Source organism: Pipra filicauda, unplaced genomic scaffold (genome assembly GCF_003945595.2).
Source record: "Pipra filicauda isolate LSUMZ 115617 unplaced genomic scaffold, ASM394559v2 scaffold1064_size63428_pilon, whole genome shotgun sequence".
Taxonomy (NCBI): domain Eukaryota; kingdom Metazoa; phylum Chordata; class Aves; order Passeriformes; family Pipridae; genus Pipra; species Pipra filicauda.
This window is the reverse complement of record NW_024103501.1, coordinates 37,114-61,217: the sequence shown is the minus strand read 5'-3', so window position 1 is coordinate 61,217 and position 24,104 is coordinate 37,114. Positions and strand designations below refer to the sequence as shown.

General features: G+C 52.7%; 1 protein-coding gene, 1 long non-coding RNA gene and 1 pseudogene across 2 annotated transcripts; 2 read left to right on the top strand and 1 right to left on the bottom strand.

Annotated features, from left to right (window-relative positions):
• Nucleotides 1–6,339: 6,339 nt before the first annotated feature.
• On the bottom strand, nucleotides 6,340–15,526 carry LOC114000537 (ubiquitin carboxyl-terminal hydrolase 42-like). Its single transcript, XM_039380030.1, has 14 exons — nucleotides 15,039–15,526; nucleotides 14,733–14,842; nucleotides 13,949–14,149; nucleotides 13,455–13,562; nucleotides 13,277–13,379; nucleotides 13,083–13,150; nucleotides 12,852–12,922; nucleotides 12,218–12,300; nucleotides 11,797–11,908; nucleotides 11,323–11,463; nucleotides 11,014–11,114; nucleotides 10,116–10,254; nucleotides 9,242–9,813; nucleotides 6,340–6,514 (listed from the first exon to the last, which is right to left on the bottom strand). The coding sequence occupies exons 2-14, from the start codon at nucleotides 14,755–14,757 to the stop codon at nucleotides 6,340–6,342; spliced, it is 1,899 nt and encodes a 632-aa protein (XP_039235964.1). The 5' UTR covers nucleotides 14,758–14,842; nucleotides 15,039–15,526.
• Nucleotides 15,527–15,648: 122 nt separating this feature from the next.
• On the top strand, nucleotides 15,649–16,741 carry LOC113999498. The gene is made up of 2 exons (XR_003544894.2): nucleotides 15,649–15,870; nucleotides 16,554–16,741. It is a non-coding gene; the product is annotated as an uncharacterized LOC113999498 (long non-coding RNA).
• A 4,886-nt stretch (nucleotides 16,742–21,627) lies between these two features.
• LOC113999501 lies at nucleotides 21,628–23,850 on the top strand (annotated as a pseudogene).
• Nucleotides 23,851–24,104: the final 254 nt, after the last annotated feature.

Genomic DNA, 24,104 nt, shown 5'->3' with positions numbered 1-24,104 from the left:
GCCCAGCGCCGGACAGCTGCTGACAGCCCCAAACCAGCCGGGCGGCGCCGTTTTGGGGGGTTTGGGGCGCGCTGGGCTTGGCTGAGGGCGCAGTTGGGGCCCTTTTTTCGAGGCGTCTTCCCGGCGACTGATGAGTCATCAGCGGGGCGCGCTGGGATTGGGCGCGGGCGGCGTGGGCGCTTTGGGATTGGCTGAGGGCCGTTGGGGGCCCCCGCGGCAGCCCCGGGGCTGGGGGGTTCGGGGGGGTCCGTGGGGGAGGGGGGAGCTCAGGGCCCACCAAAAATGCCCAGCCAGGGCTCCCAAAGCTCAGGGCAACCCAAAAACGGCCAGCCCAGGCTCCCACAGATCAGGGGAACCTCAAACAGAGGATCAAGTTGTCCCGGAGCTCAGAGTTGCCCCAAACAAGAGGGAGATGGGGGGCTGAGGATGCCCAATCCCCCTTTTCCCGGCATTTTTGGTTGTACTGGGTCTTAGTTAAACAAGATTACAAATTAGAAATTAAGAGACTTCAGGTGGAAGTGTGGAAAAGAAGCAGCTTTTTATTAACAAATTCTGAATAAACAACAAATGGTGCAACCAAAAACTTTCAGAAGAAACCAAACAAAGTCCCAAATCCCCATGTGGGGGGGAGAAACTGCCCCGGCAGTTCAAAGCTCTCGCAGCCCCGTGTGCTCGCAGCCAGCAGTGAAGGAGTCCCTTTTCCCAGGGGCAGTCCCCAAAGCAGAACACCTCGCTCCCAGATGGGTCGGGCTCTCTCTCTCTCTCTCTCTCTCTCGGTCGCTCTCCAGGAGGTGTCCCGGGGGGAAAAAACTTCCTCTCAGGAAAAGAGAACAAGGTGGCCAAAACCAGCTCCCGCTCTGTCCAGTCCCGGACAAACCCCAAAAGCCCCCGAACAAAGGACCCCCCGCCCTCCCCGCGGCCACCGCGGTGTCCCCGAGAGCCGCCCTCCCCCCACTGCCCCTGCCCAGTGCCTGCGGCTCCGCTCCAACCCACCCCATCCCGGGAGACACAGATGGCAATGGGGGGGACACTGGGAAACAATTCCAACACCTCTTTTCAAACCCCTGACACCTGCTTCCCAGACATTCCCAAAGAAGGGGCTTCCCGTGGCCTCGAGCCAGGGACCGACCTTTGTATTGAACCAACTCCTGGAGAGACACGTTCCCATCCCTGTCCCCATTCCCATTCCTGGGGTTCCCATCCCTCTCCCCATTCCCACTTCCTGCTGTGCCAACCTGCTCCCAGTGTCCCCGTTCCTGTCCCCACTATCCCTATCCTGGTCTCCCATGTCCCCATTCCCATTCCCGGTGTCCCAATTCCCATTCCTGGTGACTCCAACCTGCTCCCAATGGCCCCATTCCCATTCCTGGAGTTCCCATTCCCATTCCTGCTGTCCCCAACCTGCTCCCAGTGTCCCCATCCCTGTCCCCAATGTCCCCATCCCAGTCCCCCCGTCCCCATTCCTATTCCTGGTTCCCACAGAGGAACTGCCGGATGCCGGAGGAGGGAGCCAGGATTTATTGCCCAAAGCAGGAGATTTTCACACCCAAATTAAAGCCTCAGGAATAATTGTGGTCCTGGGTTTCACACGGGAAAAAGCAGGAAGTTGATCCATTGGGAAGAGCCCCGGGGGGCCGGGGTGGGTGGGAGCAGCGGGATGAGCTCTGCCAGCAGCTCCTGCCTTTCCGCAGGGAGAGGGAAGGGGTGGATCCAGCTCCAGGATTGCTCAGGCTGTGATTCCTGCTGGGATGAGAGTGGGGAAAGGAGTCACCATGTCCCTGTTCCCATCCCAGGGGATGGATCTGGCTGTGGAGCCCAGGGAGAGTAGGAACTGCTCCGGAATCCCACCTGATCCTGCTCCGTCCATCCCACGCCAATCCCACTCCATCCATCCCATCCCAATCCCACTCCACAATCCAGCCCTGATCCCAGTCCCCAATTCCACCTGAGCCCACTCTGGAATCCTGCCCTGAGCTGGAATCCCCTTCCAATCCCGCTCCAACCATTAGGCCCCCATTCCCCTCTGGAATCCCGGCATCCATCCTGGGATCCCTGCCCAGAGGATCTGGATCCACACACGCTGCTGGGACTCACTGGTGGGCGCGGGGTTGTATCCATTCCCCTCCCTCTTCCCTATGGAAAGAAAGCGGGATCAGCACCCGTGGCACAGGATCCCCGGAATGCTGCCGGGCGGATCCGTGCCCCTTCCCGACCCCCATCCCGGGAGTTACCGGATCGGAGCTTCCAGACACCGACTCCCAGGAGGCCGATGATGATGATGATGGCAGTGATGACGGACACAGTGTCCTAGTTAGAACAGCTGGGACCGATTCCTCACTGGATGGGTGTAGTCCAAAAGTGTGGATTCTATGGCCTTCCATGCCATTTTCCCAGGAACTGTTGTCAGGAGAGGCCTGCGAGGTGGGGGGGATGTCCTGAGCACCCTCATAGCCTTTTATGGACCGAGCATCTTCATAGCCTTTTATGGAATTCCCCGCTCTGAGGGAAGAACTAAGCATCCTTTTATGGAATTGCCCGCTGTGAGGGGAGGACTGGGCATTCCTGCCTGAACTGGAGAATATATAAACCTGGAGTTTCGGAACCTTTTTCCCACTCGTGGGATCCAGAGGAGGACTGCAGCTCACCGCTCTCAACCAGCCTGAGACCACCCCCCTCAACTGGACTGCAATCCCCACTTTTGACCAGACTGCAACAGCTCTCCCACCAGCAGGTTTTCCCCTCTCCCTTTACTTTGGACTCGGGGGGGGCCCAAGGAACAGCACTTTGTTCATGGCCCAGGGTGCTGGGTTCTACATTTGGGTTTTGTGGATTAAAACCAATTACTTGTCTGTATAATCAGACTTATTGGGCAAGGGGGGCCCAAGGGGGGCCCAAGGGGGGCCCAAGGGGGCTGGGCCGGGGGGGAAGGGCTGCAGGGGGTGGATCCCGGAGGAGGAAACCCGCCAAAAGCGGCGGCACAGCCGAGGGAGGAGCCGAGCGGGAGCACAAAGAAGAGCAGCCCAAAGGTCCCGGAGAGGGGGAAGGCCTTGGAGTGTGGAGAGGAGGGGGGGCCTTGAGGCGGGGTGGGAGCCGAGAGCGCCAAGAGGTTTGCGAGGGTGGGAGGCGAGAGAGGAGGGCCAGCCGGCCCCGGGAGGCAGAGTGGGGAGAAGTGAGCCCTGGGACCCCCCTGGCAACACTCAAGGGGACCCCAGAGAGTGGGAACCCCCCGGAGCCGCGGGACCCCCGGCAGCCTGGAGAAGGGGGACCCCCAATGCAGGCAGAAGTGCCATCAGGCCAGACAGGGGGGACCCCCCTAACCCCAGAGAGCAAAGAGAGGGATTTCTGGGAGGGGTTTTTGGGCTTAATGTTAGTGTTTTGGGGTTTTTTATGAGCACAAGATGCCCAGTGAGTGATATGTTCACATTTTTGCAGGAGCGCCCATTGGGCAGAACTTTAAAATTTCCAAGGGTTTCCACCCCTTGGGGTCTACCACTTTTCTTTAGCCTCTGGGGGAAAACAAAGTCCAAACCACTACACTATGACTCAGTGCCGTCATCATTCTGCCAAGGATATCCTGATGAACCCGTCTGTCACCGCAGTGTCAGGTGATAGCCCTGACCCAAAGGGGACAGGGGGAGGTGCAGAACAACTGTCCATAAGTGTCCCTTGGCTCAGGGGATATGCAGGGCAGCAGGGATCCGTGCTGGTCCCCTTTCCTCCTTTCCCCTTCCAGGTGGCACTGGCCAAGGCCCCAGCACCTGCTGCCACGAGCTGTACACAGCTCCCCTGATGTTCAAGGTCTGACAAGCTTAATAAAACAGCTCCCACCAGAGGTTTGGTCTGATCCCCTGATCTGAGGGGAAACCGTGTCTATGGGGGAGGAAGGCATGCTTTCTGCCCCTCATTTTTGTACCTCATCAAAACCACTTCAAGATTTGGACAAAAATCAAAGGATAAGCGACCAAGAAGGCTCCTGACAGCCTTAAACAAAGCAGATGTTGGATCCTGATTGCTCCCTTTGGGCTAGAATAGTCCCATTCCCTGTCAGAAAACTGCCTGAAGCTAGACACAGTCCCATGGAGAGCTCAGCCCTGCACTTGGCCACTGGAGCTGTTCTACAGCTCACGCCGCCTGACAGGGTGGCAACAGAGCCCCTCTGCTCCCTGTAGCTCAAAGCTAGTGGGCTCTGGGCACAAAGGGGTGAGGCCAGGAATGGGCGGGGGAATCCAGAGCAAGGGGCTACGGGGATGGTGTCGCTACTCTGAAGGGGACCTTCCATGGGCAGTCAATGGTATTTATTTCGGAGCGGGCCGTAGGGGTGCGTGGGGAGAGCTCTCGACTCTGCAGTTCCTCACGTGTCTGACAGGGCGTCTTGGGAGGCACTGGAGTTCCCCCAGCTGCTCCAGATCCATAGCACTGAGATTTCCTTCTTTCCTTCCCTTCTTCCCTCCCCAGGGTCTCCTGTGGTGTTCTTCTGGCATTGGGTGTAGCAGGAGCCACCCCCAGGGCTCTGCATGGGGCAGGCTGGGTTGTGGCAGTCTAAAAATGTGTAATTAATAAGGAAATTGTAGATTTTGCATAGAAGTTGTTGTATTGTATTGTACTGTGCGTATGTTCTGTCCTTTCATTGGTTGATACTTGATGCAGTACCGTATAGGGTTATGTTCAGCCCCTATCTCCTATGACTGGTTGTAATTTGCATGCTCCGCCTAAACCCCATCTTCTGTTCCAGTGCCTTCCTTACCCACGTTATTTAAGGCTGGAGCCATTTTGCGCAGTGCTTTCTGTGCCCTTTTGTTCCTCCCTTTAAGCAGTTCAGTTGCCCCGCTACTTTTATAACAAAATCGCCTTCCCAGCTGCACCCAGAAAAGTTGGGGAGGTCTTTATTCAAGCGCTGACCTCCGCCCTGGGTGGTACCTGCTGCTCCTCAGGTGATTGGACAGAGCCATTCGTTGGTGTGAGTTTGGCATTCCCCACCCAAACTGCTACAGGAGTGCCAAGCTATTCTGAGGAATGGGGAGTTGTTACGAAGACTTGAGCGGAGCCCTGCTTAGAGGGGCTGGGAGAGGTCCAGCAGCATGGAGTGAGCCTGGCCAGTGCAGAGGGGCCCCGAGCAGGAGATGAAATCTCTTGCAGAGAGGCGCCACTTGCCACAACAGCAAACGGGGAAATCTTCCTCTCCCTTCAGGTCAGAGGTAGAAGTGGATGTGATCAGTGGTGTTCAAGCCCCCTGCAATGTGGAGGTGGAGATCCAAACAACCTATAAACAGACTGGCTCGAGCAAGGAAAGGCTGGGATGCTGCGACAATTATTGTGGCCTGGTACTAAGGCAGGCCTGGTAAATCCAGATCAGATGCTCTGGCACCTCTGTTAGGAGGCAAAGTCATCCCAAGGGCTGGAGGCTTCTGCGCGGATGATGTCAGGAGGGGCTGCACTCACTGGTGTCTCTGAAGGTGTGAATCTCTCTGTGATTCTCCTGGTTCTTGTGCCATTTCCCAAACAACATGGGCAGGAGGAGGGCTTTGCTGTCGCTTGTGGGAGAAACCTGCCTCTGGCTTTAGAGTGTTTTGAGAAAGTCCAGGTCAGACCTGCTTCATTTTCTAATGAGGGAAGTTGTCTTCCTCCACAGGCTGAAAAGGCCAGGAGCAAGTTACCATGTGTGTACATTCACATACTTTCCTTTTGCTGTGCATAGGGGCTTTGGTCCCGTGGAAATGCATGGGGCAGAGGACAGGGGACCTTGGGATCAGGTGGCAATCTTGGCTACTGGAAGGTTTCAGGATTCTTGTCTGCAAGCTGCAGTTGAGTGCGTCGTATCACTACTGAACCAGAGATGCTCACCTGCCGCTCCCATCAAGTGGACTTGCTTTTGGGGGTCTTGTATTTCTTTCTTATTGTCTTTCACGAATCCAGGGAAGAATGTGTGCGATTTTCTGGTTCTTCCCCTCACCTAATCCCCTAGCTGCTTTTTGGAAGGCCTCTTGCAGAAGCTGATACTGAAGCAGTGCTTTCAGGGTTACCCAGGGACTCTGAGAAACTGGAGGGGGAGAGATCACAGATTCAGTGCTGCCTGTGGTCAGGGACTAACGGAATGGCAAGCAGCTGGCTCACTGGAGAGAGATATCCCATTTCTAGCTAAATGAAGCTAAATCTCTTATCCACAAACTTCTGATTCAAGTCCCGGCAGTTCTGTCTAGACTGGCCAATGGGGCTGATGATGCCTGAGACCAAATCTTCCTTCCTGGGGCATTTCAAAAGAGCCAGCCATACTGAAATCAGGAGCTTTTCCACATGTGCTTGATGAGCTCAGCTGCCTCAACATCTGTAAGTTTTCTTTTTTCAGACCCCATTGACGATGTGCATGGTGACCTCCTGGGATCCCATGGCAAAATGAACCTTCTTTGCACCTGCGAGTGTAGCATCTTCCCCTTGCACTCCCTTCCTGGAGCAGTAGGTGCTGGCACAGCAGCCATTCATCTCCAAGGAGTCCCCAGGGTTGTGAGGGGGGATGAAGCTAGGTGGACAGCAGATCGCAGTCAGAGGCCATGGAACAGGTTGGACATGAGCTTGGGGAGACCAAGTGAAGTTCATCCCATATTAAAAGCCTCTATGGCCCATGAGGAGACAGCGAATCTCCCTCTGGAGAGCCTAGGTCAGGAATATACCCGCATCCATCATCGTAACGTCTCTGCATCTTGTTTGCAGACAAACCTCCTGTTAAAACTGCCGGAGCTTCCAAGCTGACTGCAGGCAGCAGTTGTAGAGCCCACGGCACCAGCTCATAGGGCAGCAAGGAGTGCCTTTCAGATGCTGTCTCTCTCCCTTGTAGATGTCTTTGTGCTGCCCCAGTCTTTCTGATCTGCCTCATCCTTGACTTCTCCACCCTGCTCCCTGCCATTGCTTGAGAAGGAGTTATCTGCAATGCCTTTGGGCACCGGGAGCCCAGAGACTGAAGCTTTCCAGCAAGAGCCCCAGGCCTGTCCAGCAGCTGTAAATTTCCCTTGGAAGAGCACTCTCATCTTTCAGCCCAGTGTTTATTTAGCCCCCTTGTCTATGTTGTACAATGGGGCTGCTTCAGAGAGCCCCTGTGGTCCTTCCACCTCTCTCTGCCTGGCCTGGCTGTCCTCAGGGCATCTTGCCAAGCTCTCATGTGGTGCTGCTGACCCCTGGGCTGGTGTCATCTATCTTTTCTAGAAGATGATTTTTTTCAGCAAACACCCTGTGGAGGACAGCAAAGCTGCAGAGATGAGCCCCCATGTCAGGAGAGAGCCTGGCTGTCCCAAGAGCTGGTGCTGATGGGGGCCAAAACTGCCCCTGGTCTCCCCCCATCCCAGTCAGCAGTGGGATATCAGGATTGAACTGTGAAGTTTGTTAACTCCTCGGCAGCATCCCTGTGGGGTGGGGAAGACAGGGCAGGGGAGCGGCTGGATGGTGAGAGAAGGGCTTCCAGGTGTTCTGGAGGAGATGTGGGCCATGTGCTGCTGCAGCCCAGCCTTCCTGGGTGCACTTCAGGAAAAGTGTTCTAAGAAAGACCTTCACTCAAAGCAATGGCCTTGGGTTTTCTGGCTGCTTTTCCCAGAGGAAGCAGCATGTCAGCAAAGGAATCAAAGCTCAGGGGATTTCCAGTGAGAAGGACACTGGGCGGAGCTGGGTATGTATTCTTCCATCCCATAAAATGAGAAAAAATGGGCCGGAGTGAGAGGTGAGGGATTTCCAAAGTCTGCTCATCTCTGATGTCTCCCCTCCCTGGCCTGGAGGGATCCAGTGCCTCCGGTGCAGAGCCGAAAGCTGTGCTGCAGATCCTGAAGGTGATTGTCCTGCTTCTGGTCAGGGCAGTGTTAATTTGGGCAGTATCCAGGAGGGGGCACAGCCAGGACATAGAGGTTATTCCTCATTTTGTCAAGGATGGGGGAAGGGGTCTCTTCCAGGTTGTGTGCGTGGTGGCAAAGTTGGGCACCAACTGGTGAGCAATCATGTGTGAGTCATTTGCCTCCCTTGGACACTCGGTTATTAGTATTGTTTCTGTTACTGTTCTGTTGCTGTACTGTTTTCTTATTTCATTGCCGTTTCCAGTAAGTTGTTCTTATCTCAGCCTGCCATCTTTACCTTTTGTGCCTCCAATTCTCCCGTCCAGCCTGCCTCCGGATGGAGGGGGAGTGGGAAGGAAAGGAGGAGTGGGAAGTGAGCGAGTGGCGCACGATTTGCATGGTTTCAGTGAGAACACTAAATTATGGAACACCCGTCTTAAACACATCATCGTGGCTGGGCTTCTCGAACGAAGATTTAAGAAGGCTCCATCCACATTTGTTACAGGTACGCTGGTGGCTTAGGAGGCCAATGCGAGATAGACATATCCGATTGCAAAAGGCACAGCAGAAAGACTCCCTAGGTGGTATATTCTGCAAGACATGATTCTTTCTCCCTTGTCTTTTCTCCTCGAGAGGGATTCTGCGTGCGTTCTCAAAGGAAACAGCAGCGTTAGAGATGGTGTGTCTCCAGGCCTCCCGATTGGAGGCCAGAGTAGACCAGTTCTGTTGATTGATATGGCCGAGGCTGAGATGTTTGTAGCTATAATTGTGTACAACGTGGAATAAATAATTCTGATTACAGTATTTTACTATTTCTTATTTTATTATTTTAATAACATTTCTTATAACATTACTATCTATTGCTGAATATATATAACATGTAATAATGTATTATAAAGTATTACTTCTCTCTATATTTCTATATTATATTTCTATATATATTTCTATATTTCTATATATATTTCTATGTATATATATTCTGTATTTCTATATATATTTCTATATTTCTACATTATATTTCTCTATATATTTCTATATTTCTATATATATTTCTATATATATATATTCTATATTTCTATATATATTTCTATATATATATTCTATATTTCTATATATATTTCTATATTTCTAAATTATATTTCTGTATATATTTCTATATTTCTAAATTATATTTCTGTATATATTTCTATATTTCTCTCTATATTTCTATATATATATTCTATATTTCTATATATATTTCTATATTTCTAATGATATTTCTATATTATTGTAACTATCATCTACTTAGCTAAATCATTCACTCAGGTCTGAGAAGGCGTGTCGAAAACAAGGATGCCTTGGCTAATAAACGCAGTGCTAGTCTTCCGTTCTGCTTGAGCCAGGGCCATAATCCAACGCCATCATTGCCAGAGTGCCCTGAATGCTTGTCTGACGTGAATCTCTGGGGCGTGGAAACCCTCCTCTTCTTCTCTGAAGGGCAGTAGTCTGTGTGCTGCACAACCTGGCTGTGGCAATCATAGCCCTGCCCTGTTGATCTTCTCTGCTCTCTCTGCCTCTGTCGGGTTTGCTCCCGAGCAGCCCGGAGCATGAGAGCCTGCTTGGAGCTGGCTTTGGAGGGCCCTGGAACTGCAGGATTCACTAAGACTTGGTCACAACGTGGAGGACTTGTTCTCTCCCTCTTTCTCTTCCGCAGTGAGCGGTCATAGTCTGTGTACTGCACAAACCGGCTGCCAAGGTTGTAAGTTCCCCGCACAGATCTGCTTGGCTCCCTCTGCCTCAGCAAGGTTTGCTCCTGAGCAGCCCTGGGAGCGGGAGCCCACCGGCAGATCCTCTTGGAAGGCCTTGCAGCTGTGCTATCCCTAGGACCACGGTCACGACTTGGAGGACCAGTTCTTCTCTCTGAAGCGTCGTCATAGTCTGTGGTGTCCCCAGACCAGCTGCGCAGATCCCTGCCCCACAGAGGGAATCTGCTCCGGGACCGCTCCCTGCCAGTGTCCTTCATGCCCTGCAAAGAGAGCTGTGGAGAGTTCCTGCCCTTTTCTCCTGAAAGGATCAGAGCAGTGGGGAACCCCTACAAGTTCTGGGACAGGACAGTTTGGGGCCTCCAAAAGGCTCTTTTGGAGGGCTACTAAGACCAAAAGGCCAGAGGCGCACCAAAGGGATGGATCCAGGTGGGATGCTTGGAGAGGGAGCAGCGTTGTGGCTGTGAAGAAAGGTGCGGTGTGTGAGGGGCAAAAGAGAAATGCTGAGATCCCAGAAAGAAATCCACTATTCCTCTGATGCCCTGACCCATGACCCCAAAGTTACCTTAGTCCTACCAGTCAGACCCTGTGGTCCAACAGAGCCCGCCTGCTTGCTGCTGGCCACACACTGACTGAGGAAGGAAGGGGCATGTGATGGTGCCAGTGAGGAAGAAGCCCTTTCTCCAATTCTCAGATCAGAGCATCTGGAGAAAAACAAAAGAGTGATCTCAGTTTAGAGCTGTTGTTGCAACCTCCTCTGGGGTTCAGTCATTTTCTCAGAGAGGCTTCTATGACAGAGAGAAGACTTAACCAAGGACACTAATGGGAAACTCAGCTAGGGTCTTCCCACCAAGTTTGCCTCTGTCCCAACAAAAACCTCATCTCTATACCTCCCACAGCCTCCATTTCATAAATTCACAGACTTGTTTGGGTTGCAAGGGACCTTTAACTTTATCTTGTTCCACCCCGCTGTGGTGGGCAGGAACACCCTCCACTATTCCAAGGTTTCTCCAAGCCCTGTCCAACCTGGCCTTGAACACTTCCAGGGATGGGGCCCCCACAGATGCTGTGGCAACCTGTGCCAGTGTCTCAGCACCCTTACAGCAAAGAATTCCTTCCCAATATCTAATGGAAACCTGCCCTCTGTTAGCTGGAAACTGATAGCCTTCATCCTGTCACTACATTCCCTGACAAATGGTGCCTCCCCATCTTTCCTGGAGGTCCTCTTTAAGTCCTCTTATCTACAAGAGTCAACATCAGAGACCAGGCAAGTAGCAGATTCCATCCGGGCCGCAGCCTGAAGCCCAGTAAAGGACAGACACGGAGTAGTTCAGATTTGACAGCACTGAATGATGCAGGTAGTAATTTCATTTGATGAGAAAAACACTCAGGAAGGTGAGAAGCACAAGTGCAAATGAGGAAAAGGAAATGTATTCTGAACATATTTGAATCCTGGTTATTACCTGGCATAGAACAGCAGGTAGGCTTGCTGCCTGAGAACTGTGTCAATGGAACGCAGCTGCACAGATTCATCGTCCATCCGGTACCACAATCCATTGCTGGCCTGTAAAAAAAAGGCAAGGATCTCTCCATGGTTTCTCTCCAAAAACACGGGTAGGAAACTGCCAAACCGAGAGCATGTCAAAACAAATGCAGTCCAGCCACTAAGGAGGCCTTCTGCCCCAAAACTTTGGCTGTCAGTAACACTGGCAGGAAAGTTTATCTTCCCCAGCACACCTTTTTCCCCATTGGGAAGGAAGTTGCTCTTTTACCTTTGTGTAGCAGAAATAGTGTCCTCCATGACAGCTGACACCACTGTGCACCAGGACAGCATATAAGGAGTAGAGGAGTGGTTCTCCATCTGCCTGAGACATGTATGGGCGAAGATCCAAGTACTCCGGATACTCTACAACCTATGGAGAGACCAAGAGGGCTCAGAAATGACCCTGGTCTGTGACATGAAATAGCCTACCAAGTGCAGGGGCCAGTCCAGGTGTATCAATACATCTCGGGGGCTCATGGGCACTTGGTTTTCCATAAAGCAACATAAAATCGTTTGGGTGGCAGGAAACCCTTCTCAGTCAAAGCAGCCCTATCAGAGCACAGTGCTTGCCTGTCTTCCCACAGGAACTTTCCACTCCCCAGAAGGGACCACAAAAAACCCAACACAAGCAGCTTGTGACAAGCATACTGCTTTAGGAAATCTGCTTCTTGAAGAGAAAGCTGCACACCAATAGTGTACACACCTTGCTGATCTTCCCAGCAGTGAAGCAGTCAAACCTCTTCAGACACACAGTGAGAACCTTGGGTGCACAGTGGACAGTGAACCTCTTAGTGGCGGCAACATTCTTCTCACACCTTGAAACCAAGCACAGAGCACAGCGCTGAAATGCACCCTATCTTCCACCAAGGCAGTCAGACAACCTTTCTTGTCTCGTGCATCCTTATGCTATTTTAAGGCAATTCGCTGCCATATTTAAAACAAACAAACAAACAAACAAACAAACAAAGAAAAAACCCCAACCCCCCTCCCCCAAAAAACCAGACAAACAAAACTGTGTCTCATCAGTGTGCAGTAAACTTCCACGAGAAGATGACTTCTGCTCAATGACTTGTAGCCCCCTCCCACAGAGTCTAGTGTTAATATGTTGTTAGGAATCATCTTACTTGCTACATTGAAAGCAGTTTTCACCATCCAGGTGCTCAGGTGTTACAAAGTCCTCCAGAGCTGCAGGGAGGGATGAGGCTGCCTGGAGAATTGAGAAATCGGTGCACTGAGCTACAGCAAATGCCCTGGCCCAAACATTTTCCAGGAGCTGACAAGAAAACCCCTGTAGCTGATGCTGAGGAGACCCGCCATGAATCTGCAAGCTGTATCCAGAAGGAGCCAGAAAGAGAGTGTGGTGCTGAACATTTCCCCTGTCCCAGAGGTTCTCAGGGGCAATCAAGAGCTCCCTCTCTCTCTCACCTGCCATTGAGCTACTGATGTTATTATGTAGGGTCATCAGTAGTGAAAACAATCCAACCCATCAGCCTGGAAGCCAGACAGGTGTTGAAGGAGGGCAAAGGAAAGAAGGATGAGGATATGTCAAGGGTGCAGAGCGCATAATGGGTGCTTGTCCAGCTTCAAGCCAGCACCTACAGAGAGACCAGTGCCATGGCCTCTGCAGGAGGACAACATCCGTTCCCCTTCCCATCCACGACCAAGACCTCTGGTGTTCACAGTCTATGCTTTCAGGACAAAGGTGTTGACTCTGAAAAGCCTTGCCATGTCTTGAAGCACAACTGCAAAACCTCTTACTTTGATATCCAAGGGGACATCCAGGAAGGCCTCATAGGAATCAGAAATGGCTTTGCAGCTGAAGCAGATGACTGGAAGGAAAAATCAAAATGCCGAGCAATGGTGAGCTGAACGATGGTCCTGCTTTGTGCTCATTGTACCTGTCCTGCTAGTCCCAGGGCCAGCTGTTGGGCACAGGCAGACAGAAGGGCACAGGCAGTGCCAAGGAGAGCAGCTGTTGTAGAAACATACCTCTGGATCTCAGAAAGCCTCCAAATATTTGATGGACAATGGTAGTAGATTGAGATGATATGTCCAAGCTGGAAACAAGTAGTAAGACAGAGCATTACTTCCTCCAAGCCCCGGCTGGAGGTTTTCCTTGATGAGGCCACATCAAGGAGTCCAAAGGGCTCAGAACTTTGTAAAGGTAACTTGCTTGTGCTTACTCGTTGCTTGCACTCAGACAAGCTCTCTGCATGGCATTGACAGTACAGCATAAGAAGTCATGGGCATCTTCCTCCCTGCCAAGCTGAAAATGTTCTCCTATGACTAAGAAACAGGAAGTTAGTAGTTGTCTCCTACAGGAAGGGAAGAAAACCTGTCAAAGAACCTGAAATCACATACATCTGAAAGCCCTGAGAACAGCCAAAGGCAGGATGGCACTGACTGAATGCAGGACCTTGTTAACATGCGCTTCCATGATGCACATCATGCAGAAGCCTTGTTGGCGACCTGAGGAGGGAGGGAGAGAAGGTCCTCTGGTTAGCAAAATATCCCTCGTGGTGGAATACTCCTCTTCTTCCACTCCCACTCCAGTGCAATATGCCACTCCTCCCAGTGTTTCAACAAGCACGGGACGTTTTAGTGCATAGAAAATGTTCTTCAGAGGAATGCTAAACTGAGGTTTTAACTTGCAGGAATAGAGACCCAGAGCTAGAAAGATGTGCCTTCATGAAGAATAAGACAGCTGGACAGGACAGGTGGCTCCTGAGTGTACAAAGAACACAAGTTCTGGGGCTGACAAAGGGCTGCTTTTCTCCTAAATCAAATTTCAGGTTCTGGGAATCCTTGGGATTTGATTAACAGATTCACAGGGAGATGTCCCTAAGAGTACTCACAGGCCTGGCTGTGCTGCCGGGAGAGCAGATAGTTGGCCAGCGGCGGGGTGTATGTCAGGCATTGCAGGACAGCATTAAGGAAGCATGTGTTGCCCACATTGCGGAGTCCTGCTCCAGCACTCTGTCTTTGCTGCCAGACCATGCAAATCTTCTCGGGGGGAAAGAGGATCCTTTGTGGCGGAGTCATTCCCTCGGCAATGACTGCAGGGAAATTCCATTTGGAAAGAGATGAAACGAGGCACAAAGGCATATTTAAACAGTGAGGTCTCTACAGGAGCGCTCAGGACCATCTGCTTCAACTGCCAACCCAACAACATCAGGGGAAGCTTAAACAGTGCCATTTAAATTTACTGTTTTGGAAAAATCCATTCCCCTGTTTACGTTGCTGAGAGTCCAACAAACCCACCATCTGATTTCTGGGCCGCAGGCTACCTTCCTTTCTCAGTAGAGTTCTAGACTGGATTATCAGTGAAGCCATCCCTTTTCCTGATTGTAACTTGTTGAAAACAAGTAAATACTGAGCACGGAAGGTAACCCAAAGGATGGCAGACCTCTCTACGAGCAATGGTAGCTTTCAAAGTCTTGTACCTAGTGTCAGAGGAGCGACAAAAGGTGTTTTCCTGGGTCTAATTGTAAACACGGGGGTCAGTTGGACTGCTCTCAGGAAACATCCCAGAGATCACTCTAGGTTGTGAGCACATCATTCTGGGATGTGACCACCAGCCATGTCAGTTGCCTGTGGCAGTTCACAAAGTCCAAACCTGCTGGTGAAGCTATTACTCACAGGAGTCGTTCCCTGCTGTGGCCATTGCCTCTCTCAGGAAGAGAGTGCAATGCTTTAGATGACCAAGGATGTCTTTCTCTCCAGAAAGAGAACAGCACCAATCCCGTCACCTAGTTGCAAAGAAATTACTGTAGCTCACCGAAAGTATCAAAACTCTAAAGAAACGCAGAACGGCATCCCCCACCAAGTCTTTCAGTGGTGCTCGGAACTGCTGCTGAGCTGCAGCTCACGCCCTTATGATCAGGCGCGGGGCACCAACTCACAGCGGGTTCAAAGGCCCTTTTGAAATGCTCCAATGTACGGTACCTTCTCTGAAGAGGCCCTGCTGCTCTCCTGACACTGCTTCAGCAACAGAGCCCTCTGGCTTTCCCACCTCCTAGGAGTGACCGTCTTTCAGCCACTACTTTAACTGCTGCCTTTGCTGCTCTCCTTTTTCTGCCTCCCTCCCTCCCACAGCAATCAAGGTGGGCTGAGCCCATCCCCTCAGACTACAGTCACCTCCCTGCTTACCTATCCTAGGCTATGGAAAAAAAACCAAGAATCAGCAAACTGGAATTCTAGCCTAGGTCATACCTGGCCAGCCTCTAAAAGTTGTAACAGCTCAGCCTACAGCTCGGAAGGTATAAATCAGCCTATACTTTTATCCCCTATACCCTGCTCTATGATCTGTGCCAAAAGTCAAAGCATTACCTTTGAAAGAGGAGGAAAGTTGAGGAGAAATGGTCAGTAACCAATAAACCATCCAAAAAAGGCAGGCACACAAGTAGCAAAGGAAGGAGCTGAGTTATCCCGAAGGCCAACTCTGTCCAACTGATTTTCGTTGGCGCGCTCCTCAGGATACCGGATGGGTGCCACATCTCTGCCCCTTTGTGACATGGGGTCACATGGAACCACATGGAACCACATGGAACCACATGGTTCTTGGGCACAGGAACCCACATGGCACGTCCGCCAGGTGGAAGCCACTGGACCTCCCCCCGTGCTGGTGGCAAAGGGCTAGTCATCCTCTGACAGAGCTCCCACACCTTCCCTGAGCCACACGGCCTGAGGAGTAAAAGCCTGCTCAGGGCTGTAACTGAGCCAGGTCACAGCTTTTCTGGCCCCCAAGACGCTGAGGGTTTCACTGCCACTTCTATCGGTGAGACTCTTAGCAAAGCACCTGGACTCTTATGGGTTCCTTTCCAATTAATTTCATCTGCCCCCAGGGTACAACCATGGGCTGACCCTGAACTGGGACTGCCAAAGGAACCCTTCAGAGGCTGCGCTGGGAGGACCTTGGCTGGCTGCTGGCCCCCGCCCAGCTGCTGTCTTGTCCTCAAGCTCTGAAAACGTTCCTGGATGGCTTTTTAGCAGCTTCACATTTACTCCTGCCGCTAGGCTTGGTTAGGTTTGGATCAGCCGCAACTTTAGCCAGACTCCCACTCTGGATGGTGAGGGCACGCGCGTGTTAGGCGGAGCTGTCCCCTGCACGTCCGGCGCCGAAATAAACAAATACCGGCTTAATAGCACCTGTGGCTGTTGAGTTTTACTACTGTTGCCTTTTCCTGGCATCAATGGATAGAGACAGTTTTGTCCCTGCTGCACTTGGCCTATGTTGTTTTGGGCTTGTTGGAAATCATAAAACTTTTCTAATTTTTTTAGTGTTCCTAATTAACTTTTTGATTAGTTGTTTTTAACACACATCATAGGCGGTGCGTTCAGCCTTAAATCAACTTTAGCCAGCATGGAGTAAAAATTGTCATAAGCTCCTTTGGGAGAACACAGCCTGGGAAAAGTCCTAAAACTGTAGGTTTTGTTGAAGTTAACCCTGTTAGGCTTCAGTGGAGAAAGCCTGTCAGAGAAAGATGTCCTGTTGAAGGAGGAGATCTGGAACACAAGATTTATGGACTACAAGGACCTTCTGCAGAAACCAGCAGCTAAAGAAGAAGACTAACAAAGGCTCAGCATTTGTGTCAGAAAATCCCTAGGGGAGGGAAAATATACAAAAAAGATTAAAGATATGAAGTTATTACAGTAGAAAGTGAGAAATTAATAACCAATACCACATAGAATACTAATTAATGAAAGGGAGTGAGTGATGTAATTTGGAAGCAATGAACATTAATTTCTTTGTTTGCCAAATCTGTATAAATAGGTGAAAAGCGATGTCTTGCTGTCAGGACGGAGGCAGGATTTTTGTCAGCCACATGCACACGCAGGGCTGCAAATAAAAGTAATCACTTGCTTTCTAACACTAAAAAGCCAATTTGTTAGAGGGTCCTATTTATCCCGACAGTTTCAGAGGTGTTTAGCAACAGGCAGTCCTCTGGACACCTGGTGTAACCTCTGCTCAGCAGGCAGATAGTGTTTCTCATGCGCCAAGGATGCAGCTGGTTGTTATTTAACAACACTTGAACTGCCTGCTTTGGCCCCTGCCTGGAATGGGGCATCAAGTTTTACTCAGTTCTTCTCAGGACAGGTGGTTTCACTCCTGCCCAGCTCAGCACAGTTCATATGGCTCCTGCTCCACTCCGAGGTGTTTCTTCTTTTATACTTGGGGCATCCAGCTCGGGCATGACTTTGCTTGGATGGCTTTTTTCATCACGTCTTGCAGCAGCTGGTTTTATCCCTGTCATCCTTGGGGAGGCTCCTTGTATCCCTTACCCAGACAAAGTCTCTGCATTTACTCCTGCATTACACCTCTCACGTGACCTTTTTATGCCCCTGCCCTAACCTGATGTCTAGGTCCTGTATTACCGTCCTCCCAGCAGCACTTCAGGAGCTCTCTGATGAAGACAATCAACAATGGCACTCGTGAACAGTGCCTCTGCTCCTGCCTCCTGCTCATATGGGGGCATTTTAGGACGTAAGCAGCTCTGCTCTGTTCTCTGAAGCGAACTGCCCACCAAGCACACCTTGCACTGCCGTCCTGTCATGCAAGAAAAACAGCTTTTCGTCTTGCATGCACAAGCTCCAACAGAAACTCTGTGATATCCAGAACAAGTGGTGGATTGATCTAGCTGAAAAAATTCAATTATACGCAGATACGGGTGATCACAAAGGATTCTGTGAGGCTCTGAAAACAGCATATGGGCCTGCATACCAGGTCCAAAGCCCAGTACTCAGTGCTGATGGTCAAACACTTCTAACAGATAAAACCTCCATTCTGAATCAATGATCTGAACACTTTCAGACTTTTTTCAGTACCAACTGTGTAGTCCAAGACTCAGCAATTCAGTCCATCACACAGTAAGCGGTGAAATACGAATCGGATACTGCCCCCACTTTAGGAGAAACCCTCAAGGCCATACAGCAGGCGAAAATCGGCAAGGCAGCTGGGGTTGATGGAATTCCTCCTGAAGTCTGGAAACATGGGGGCCTTGCACTCCATGCCAAATGTCACGAATTTGTGGTATGCCATTGGGAACTAGGCGAACTAGATTGCTCAAATTACCGGGGTATTACTCTGCTCCCCATTGCTGGCAAAATCCTGGTAAGAATACTCTTGAACAGACTAATACCCACTATAGCAGAAGGAATTCTACCTGAAAGTCGGTGTGGCTTCAGAGTCAACAGGAGTACCACAGACATGGTGTTTGTTCTCAGACAACTGCAAGAGAAGTGCAGGGAACAGAACAAGGGTCTCTATGTAACCTTTGTTGACCTCACCAAGGCTTTCGATACTGTGAGCAGAAAAGGCCTATGGCAGATTTTGGAACATTTAGGTTGTCCCCCCAAGTTCCTTAAAATGATTATCTCACTCCATGAGGATCAGCACGGCCAAGTCAGATATGGTAATGCACTTTCTGAGCCCTTTCTAATAAAGAACGGTGTAAAACACGGCTGCGTTCTCGCTCCAACCCTATTCACAGTCTTTTTCAGCAGGATGCTCCAAAGGGCCATGGCAGACCTCGAGGATCAGGACGGGATCTACATTTGATACCGTACCAATGGAAGCCTTTTCAACCTAAGGGGACTGAAGGCCCACACCAAGACCTTAAACCATCTTGTCCAGGAGCTGCTTTATGCTGATGACGCCGCCCTCGTCGCTCACACAGAAGCAGCTCTGCAGCGTTTAACATCCTGCTTTGCTGAGGCTGCTGAGCTCTCTGGGCTGGAAGTCAGCTTAAAGAAAACAGAAGTTCTCCATCACCCTGCACCTCAGGAAGTCTTCCATCATCCCCATATCACCATTGGCCAGTCAGAGCTCAAATCAGTCCAGCAGTTTAATTACCTCGGGAGCCTCATCTCCTCGGATGGTGAGATTGACGGAGAGATGGACAACAGGTTAGCAAAGGCATAGAGAGCTTTTGGAAAACTCCATAAAAGAGTTTGGCAAAATAAACACTTGAAGAAAAGTACCAAGATCAGTGTTTACAGAGCCATTGTGCTGTCTACTCTCTTATATGGATCCGAATCCTGGGTCATCTACAGCCACCACCTGCGACTCCTGGAACGCTTCCATCAACGCTGCCTCCGTACAATCCTAAACATCCACTGGTCAGATGATGTGACCAATCCATCTGTTCTAGAACAGGCAGCAGTCACAAGTATTGAGGCCATGTTGCTGAGAACACAGCTGTGCTGGGCAGGGCACGTCTCCAGGATGAAGGACCAACCCCCCCCTCCCTAAGATCGTGCTCTGTGGTGAACTTGCCACCGGCTGCCGCAAGAGAGGAGCCCCGAAGAGGAGATACAAGGACTGCCTGAAACAACATCTCAGCCTTGGCCACATTGATCTTCATCATTGGTCTACTCTGGCCTCCAGTCAGGAGGTCTGGAGACACCCCATCTCTAACGCTGCTGCTTCCTTTGAGAACGCAGCAGGATCACCATCGAGGAGAAAAGACAACGCAGAAAGAACCGTGTCCTGTCGATCCCATCCAAGGAGTCTTTCTGCTCTGCCTTTTGCAACTGGACGTGTCTGTCTCGTATTGGCCTCTTTAGCCACCAGTGTGCTTGTAGCAAATGTGGGCAGAGCCCTTCCCAAATCTTCGTTCATGCAGCCCAGCCATGATTTTGGATATTAATTTGGGAGTCTGGACTCATTGGTTTATTTGGTTCTGGAACTGGTATTTGGTTTATTTGGTTTTGGAAACAGGTATTTGGTTTCTTTTGTATTATGGGTACTTCAGGTTGCAAAGAAAGAATCTTGAAGAAATCCTTTCTGCTATTTTGGATATTAACTTGTGATTTCTGGACTTATAAGTTGATTTGGTTTTGGAAACTGGTATTTGGTTTATTTTGTATTCCTGAACCATTGGAAACAAATTGGGACCCCTTTGGAGGGACAAAGCTGTTGATGGTCCAGGGGTTCCAGGACCCTGAGGATTCCAGTGCCCACTGAAAGTGTTATTCAGGGAGATCCTCTCAGTCCCTGGATCGGGGGAGTTCCAAGCAAGATCCCTGGGATTTTATTAAGGCATTAAAAGGTTTATAAAAGTTATATAAAGGTATATAAAAGATGTACCTAACCAACATAGAAATGGAGCTCTATAATATAATATGATTGACTTATAAAAAGTTGTGATAGAACTGTAAAAGAAGAGGTGTGATGCCTCAGAGCTTTTTGGTTTTTTTATCTTTTGTAGATTTTAGAAGTAGTGGTGTAGTGATTGTAGATTTTAATGGAGCTGCATTCTATCCCTTACCCTGTAGCATAATGTTTGCACATCCCCAACCCTGTTACCCCATCCCATATCAACCCCTCTAAATCCCGTTAGCGTGTTTAGTCTTCTTTTCAAGGTAGAATTGTAGAAAAGCCTGGACCAGAAGACATCCCACAGACACAGCCACCTTCAAGCCCAGAACTCGGGAGGAGCTCCAAGAACTGTGGGTGCTGCGAAGAAGATGAAGTTGAGGAAGAAGGGGTCCCAAAGACCCCAAGCCCAATTCCCAAAGGGGTGTGTCGGGGGCAGAACGGGGCAGAAGTGGGGGGTGGAGAGATCTGGGGTTGGATGGACCTTGTTCTAAAATCCCAGAGCCACTGCCTGGGGGTGCCCGTCGTGTGTGTTCCCCTGGCCTGAGGCTCCACTAAAGGACCTGCTCTCTTTATCTCATCTCATCCACTCCCCTGGCCTGGAGTCTTCTCCTCCGCGCTCTCTTGAGGCAACGGGGACTGGACCTACCAGGTGCTGGGGATGCTGGAAATCCCCCCGGTGCCGGGTGGAGCACGTCAGCCTGGAGCACCCCCTCAGCCAGGACTGGGGTACGGCCCGGCCCCCCCAGCACCGGGGGCACACTGGGAGGGGGGTGAGGGGCTCTGGGGGCCTTGGGGGGAACTGGGAGGGAGTTTGCGGGGCAAGGGAAAGGGTCTGGTGGGGAATGGAGAGTCTGAGAAGGAGGTTGGTGGGTGCTGGGAGGGCTGAGAGGGGCTTTGGTGAGTCCTGGGGGCAACTGGGAGGGAGTTTGGGGGAACGTTTTGGGGATGGGAGCGGCTTTGTGGGGAAATGGAAAGGCTGAGAAGGGAGTTGGAGGGTCCTTGGAGGGCTGAGGGTCCAAGCCTGGACCCCTCAATCCATCCCCGCGGTGATTTTGGGGGGGTCGTGTGTCCCCCTGTACCTGCTTTTGTTCTGACACCAGGTGATTGCTCCCGAGGTTCCCAGTAAAGTTTCCCAATTCTCTGCACTCCCTGGATCCCCAATTTTGGGTTCACCTGAGCTCCCCCCTCCCCCACGGACCCCCCCGAACCCCCCAGCCCCGGGGCTGCCGCGGGGGCCCCCAACGGCCCTCAGCCAATCCCAAAGCGCCCACGCCGCCCGCGCCCAATCCCAGCGCGCCGCGCTGATGACTCATCAGTCGCCGGGAGGACGCCTCGAAAAAAGGGCCCCAACTGCGCCCTCAGCCAAGCCCAGCGCGCCCCAAACCCCCCAAAACGGCGCCGCCCGGCTGGTTTGGGGCTGTCAGCAGCTGTCCGGCGCTGGGCATGGAGCGTGTGCGGGGAGCTGGGGCCGTGCTGGCGGTGCTGGTGGTGCTGGGAGCCCCCCCGGCTGCGGGCGAGGAGCTGTCGGGTGAGCGGGGGGGTGGGAAAGAGGGGAGAAAACAGGGTGTGGGAACCCCGAAAGTGAGTGGGAGGAGGGTCAGAAGGCCCAGAGTGAGTGGGAGGGGGGTGGGAGCCCCAAAGTGAGGGCGGGGGAGTCTGGGGATTGAGGGGACGGTGGGAAAGGGGTGGGAGAGGGGGGAAAGAGGGGGTGTGGGAGAGCAGACAGAGGGGTGCCATGGGGGTCTCTCGGTTTCCCTTGAGCCCTGGAGCGGTTCCCTGCGGTTTTGGGGGTTGGTTGCGCAGTGGGGGGTTCCCCAACCCCCCTGTCCGTCCCCGGGGGGCTGATGGGGGGGTTCCCCCCTAGCCAAGAGCCGGTGCTGGGGCGTCCGTGGAGCAGAAAGGGGTGGGAAAGGGGGGTCCGGTGTTGTCCCCTTCAGATCCCACCCTGCTGTGGGAGGCTGGGGGATGATGGGGAGGGGACGGGACACGCCCTGACCCGTGTCCTGCACACACAGGGGTGTTCCAGGAGATGGTAAAGCACGAGTGTCACTTCATCAAAGGCACCGAGCGGGTGAGGTAGGTGCTGAGGTACATCCACAACCCGGAGCAGTTGGTGCACTTCGACAGCGATGTGGGGGTCTATGTGGGGGACACCCCGGATGGGGAGATCCAGGCCAGATACTGGAACAGTGACCCAGAAAGGCTGGAGTACAAACGAGGTGAGGTGGACAGGCTCTGCCGGCACAACTACGAGGAGGTCCACCCCGTTCCTGGTGAATCGCAGAGGTGAGCGTGGGGCAGAGCGGGTCCCCTCAGCCCCTGCCACGGGAATGACCCTGGAGCCCCTCAAACCCTCCCTGGGAATCACCCCAGACCCCTCAGCCCTCCCTGTGCCCTTTCCCGTGGTCTTTGGACCCCTTCCAGTTCTTTGGACTCCATCCCAGTCTCTCCCAGTGCCCCCCCGCGTCTCCACCCCACTGGGGCCACCGAGCTCACGGCCCTCAGCCAATCCCAGCGCGTCTCTCTGATGACGCTCCAGTTGCCGGGCAGACCCAAACCAAACACTTCCCTCACCACGACTCAGCCTCCCAGTCCCCATCGCTTCCTTCCCAGTCCAGACCAGTCATTCTCAGTCTCTCTCATTGCACTCTCAGATCCTCTCAGTTCATTCCCAGTCGTTCTCACTTCACTCCCACATCTCCCAACTCTCTCCCCAGTACCCACCAGCCCATCCCCTTCTAGCGCAGTCTATTCCCAGTCCCTCCCAGTGCCATCCCAATCCCTCCCAATGTCCTACAAGCCCTCTCCCCTGTCTCTGCCAGTGCCCCCCAGCTCAGCCCAGTGTCTCCCCCGTCCCTGCCAGTGCCCCCCAGCGTGTCCATCTCGCTGGTGCCGTCGAGCTCCCAGCCCGGCCCCGGCCGCCTGCTCTGCTCCGTGATGGATTTCTACCCTGCGCCGGTGCAGGTGAGGTGGTTCCAGGATGGGCAGGAGCTGCCGGAGCACGTGGTGGCCACCGACGTGATCCCCAACGGGGACTGGAGCTGCCAGGTGCTGGTGCTGCTGGAAATCCCCCCCCGGCGCGGGGTCACCTACAGCTGCCAGGTGGAGCACGTCAGCCTGGAGCACCCCCTCAGCCGGCACTGGGGTACGGCCCGGCCGCCCCAGCCCTGGGGGCACACTGGCAGGAGGGCCGGGAGTGAAAGGGGGCAACTGGGGGCAACTGGGAGGGAGTTTGGTGGGTGCTGGGGGTGACGGGAGGGGGGTGGGAGGGTCCGAAAGGGTCTGGGAGGGGCTTGGTGGGATCGCAGAGGGGATGGGAAGGGACTGGCAGGAGGTTTGAGGGACCCCCGGGTGGGCTGGGGGAGAGCGGGCCGGGCTCTGTGGGGTGCCGGGGGGTGCGTGGGAGGAGGTTTTGGGGGTGCTGACCCCCCCGGCTCCCCCCAGAGATGCCACCAGACACCGTCCGCAGCAAGATCCTGGTGGGGGTCGGGGGTTGGTCTTCCTGGCGCTGGGGCTCGGCTTCTACCTGCGGGAGAAGGTAAAGGGGGGTCCCCGGGGGTCATGTCTCCCCCCTTGCTCTCCCACAGCCTCTGGGTCCCCCCTACCCCCCCAGCCCTTTTTCTCTCACCCCCTTTTCTCTCCCCACAGAGCTCCTGAGCCGCCGGCGGCCGCAGCCCCTCCCCGTGGCCTTGGACCCAGCCAGGACCCCCCAAACCCTGCGCTGATTTTGGGGGTTTGCATGTCCCCCCCTTCCCTGTATTTCTTCCCGCACTAACCAGCTGTTCCCAGTACTCCCAGTAAAGCTTCTCAGTGCTCTGCAGTCCTGCTCACTGGAGAGAAGGGGCTGGGGGTGACTTGGGGGGAAACCGCGGGGGGAGCAGAGTTTGAGAGGGGCAGAACCAGCCCCAGGA

Bases quoted from the DNA above. Each gene is read 5' to 3' on its own strand.
- LOC114000537 (XM_039380030.1), bottom strand. From the start codon at position 14,757: ATGGCCACAGCAGGGAACGACTCCT. The intron at 11,115-11,322 runs GTAAAAGAGCAA...TTTTTTTTACAG, and splicing joins ACTATTTCTGCTACACAAAG to GCCAGCAATGGATTGTGGTA. The intron at 10,255-11,013 runs GTAATAACCAGG...GTTTTTCTCCAG, and splicing joins TACCTGCTGTTCTATGCCAG to ATGCTCTGATCTGAGAATTG.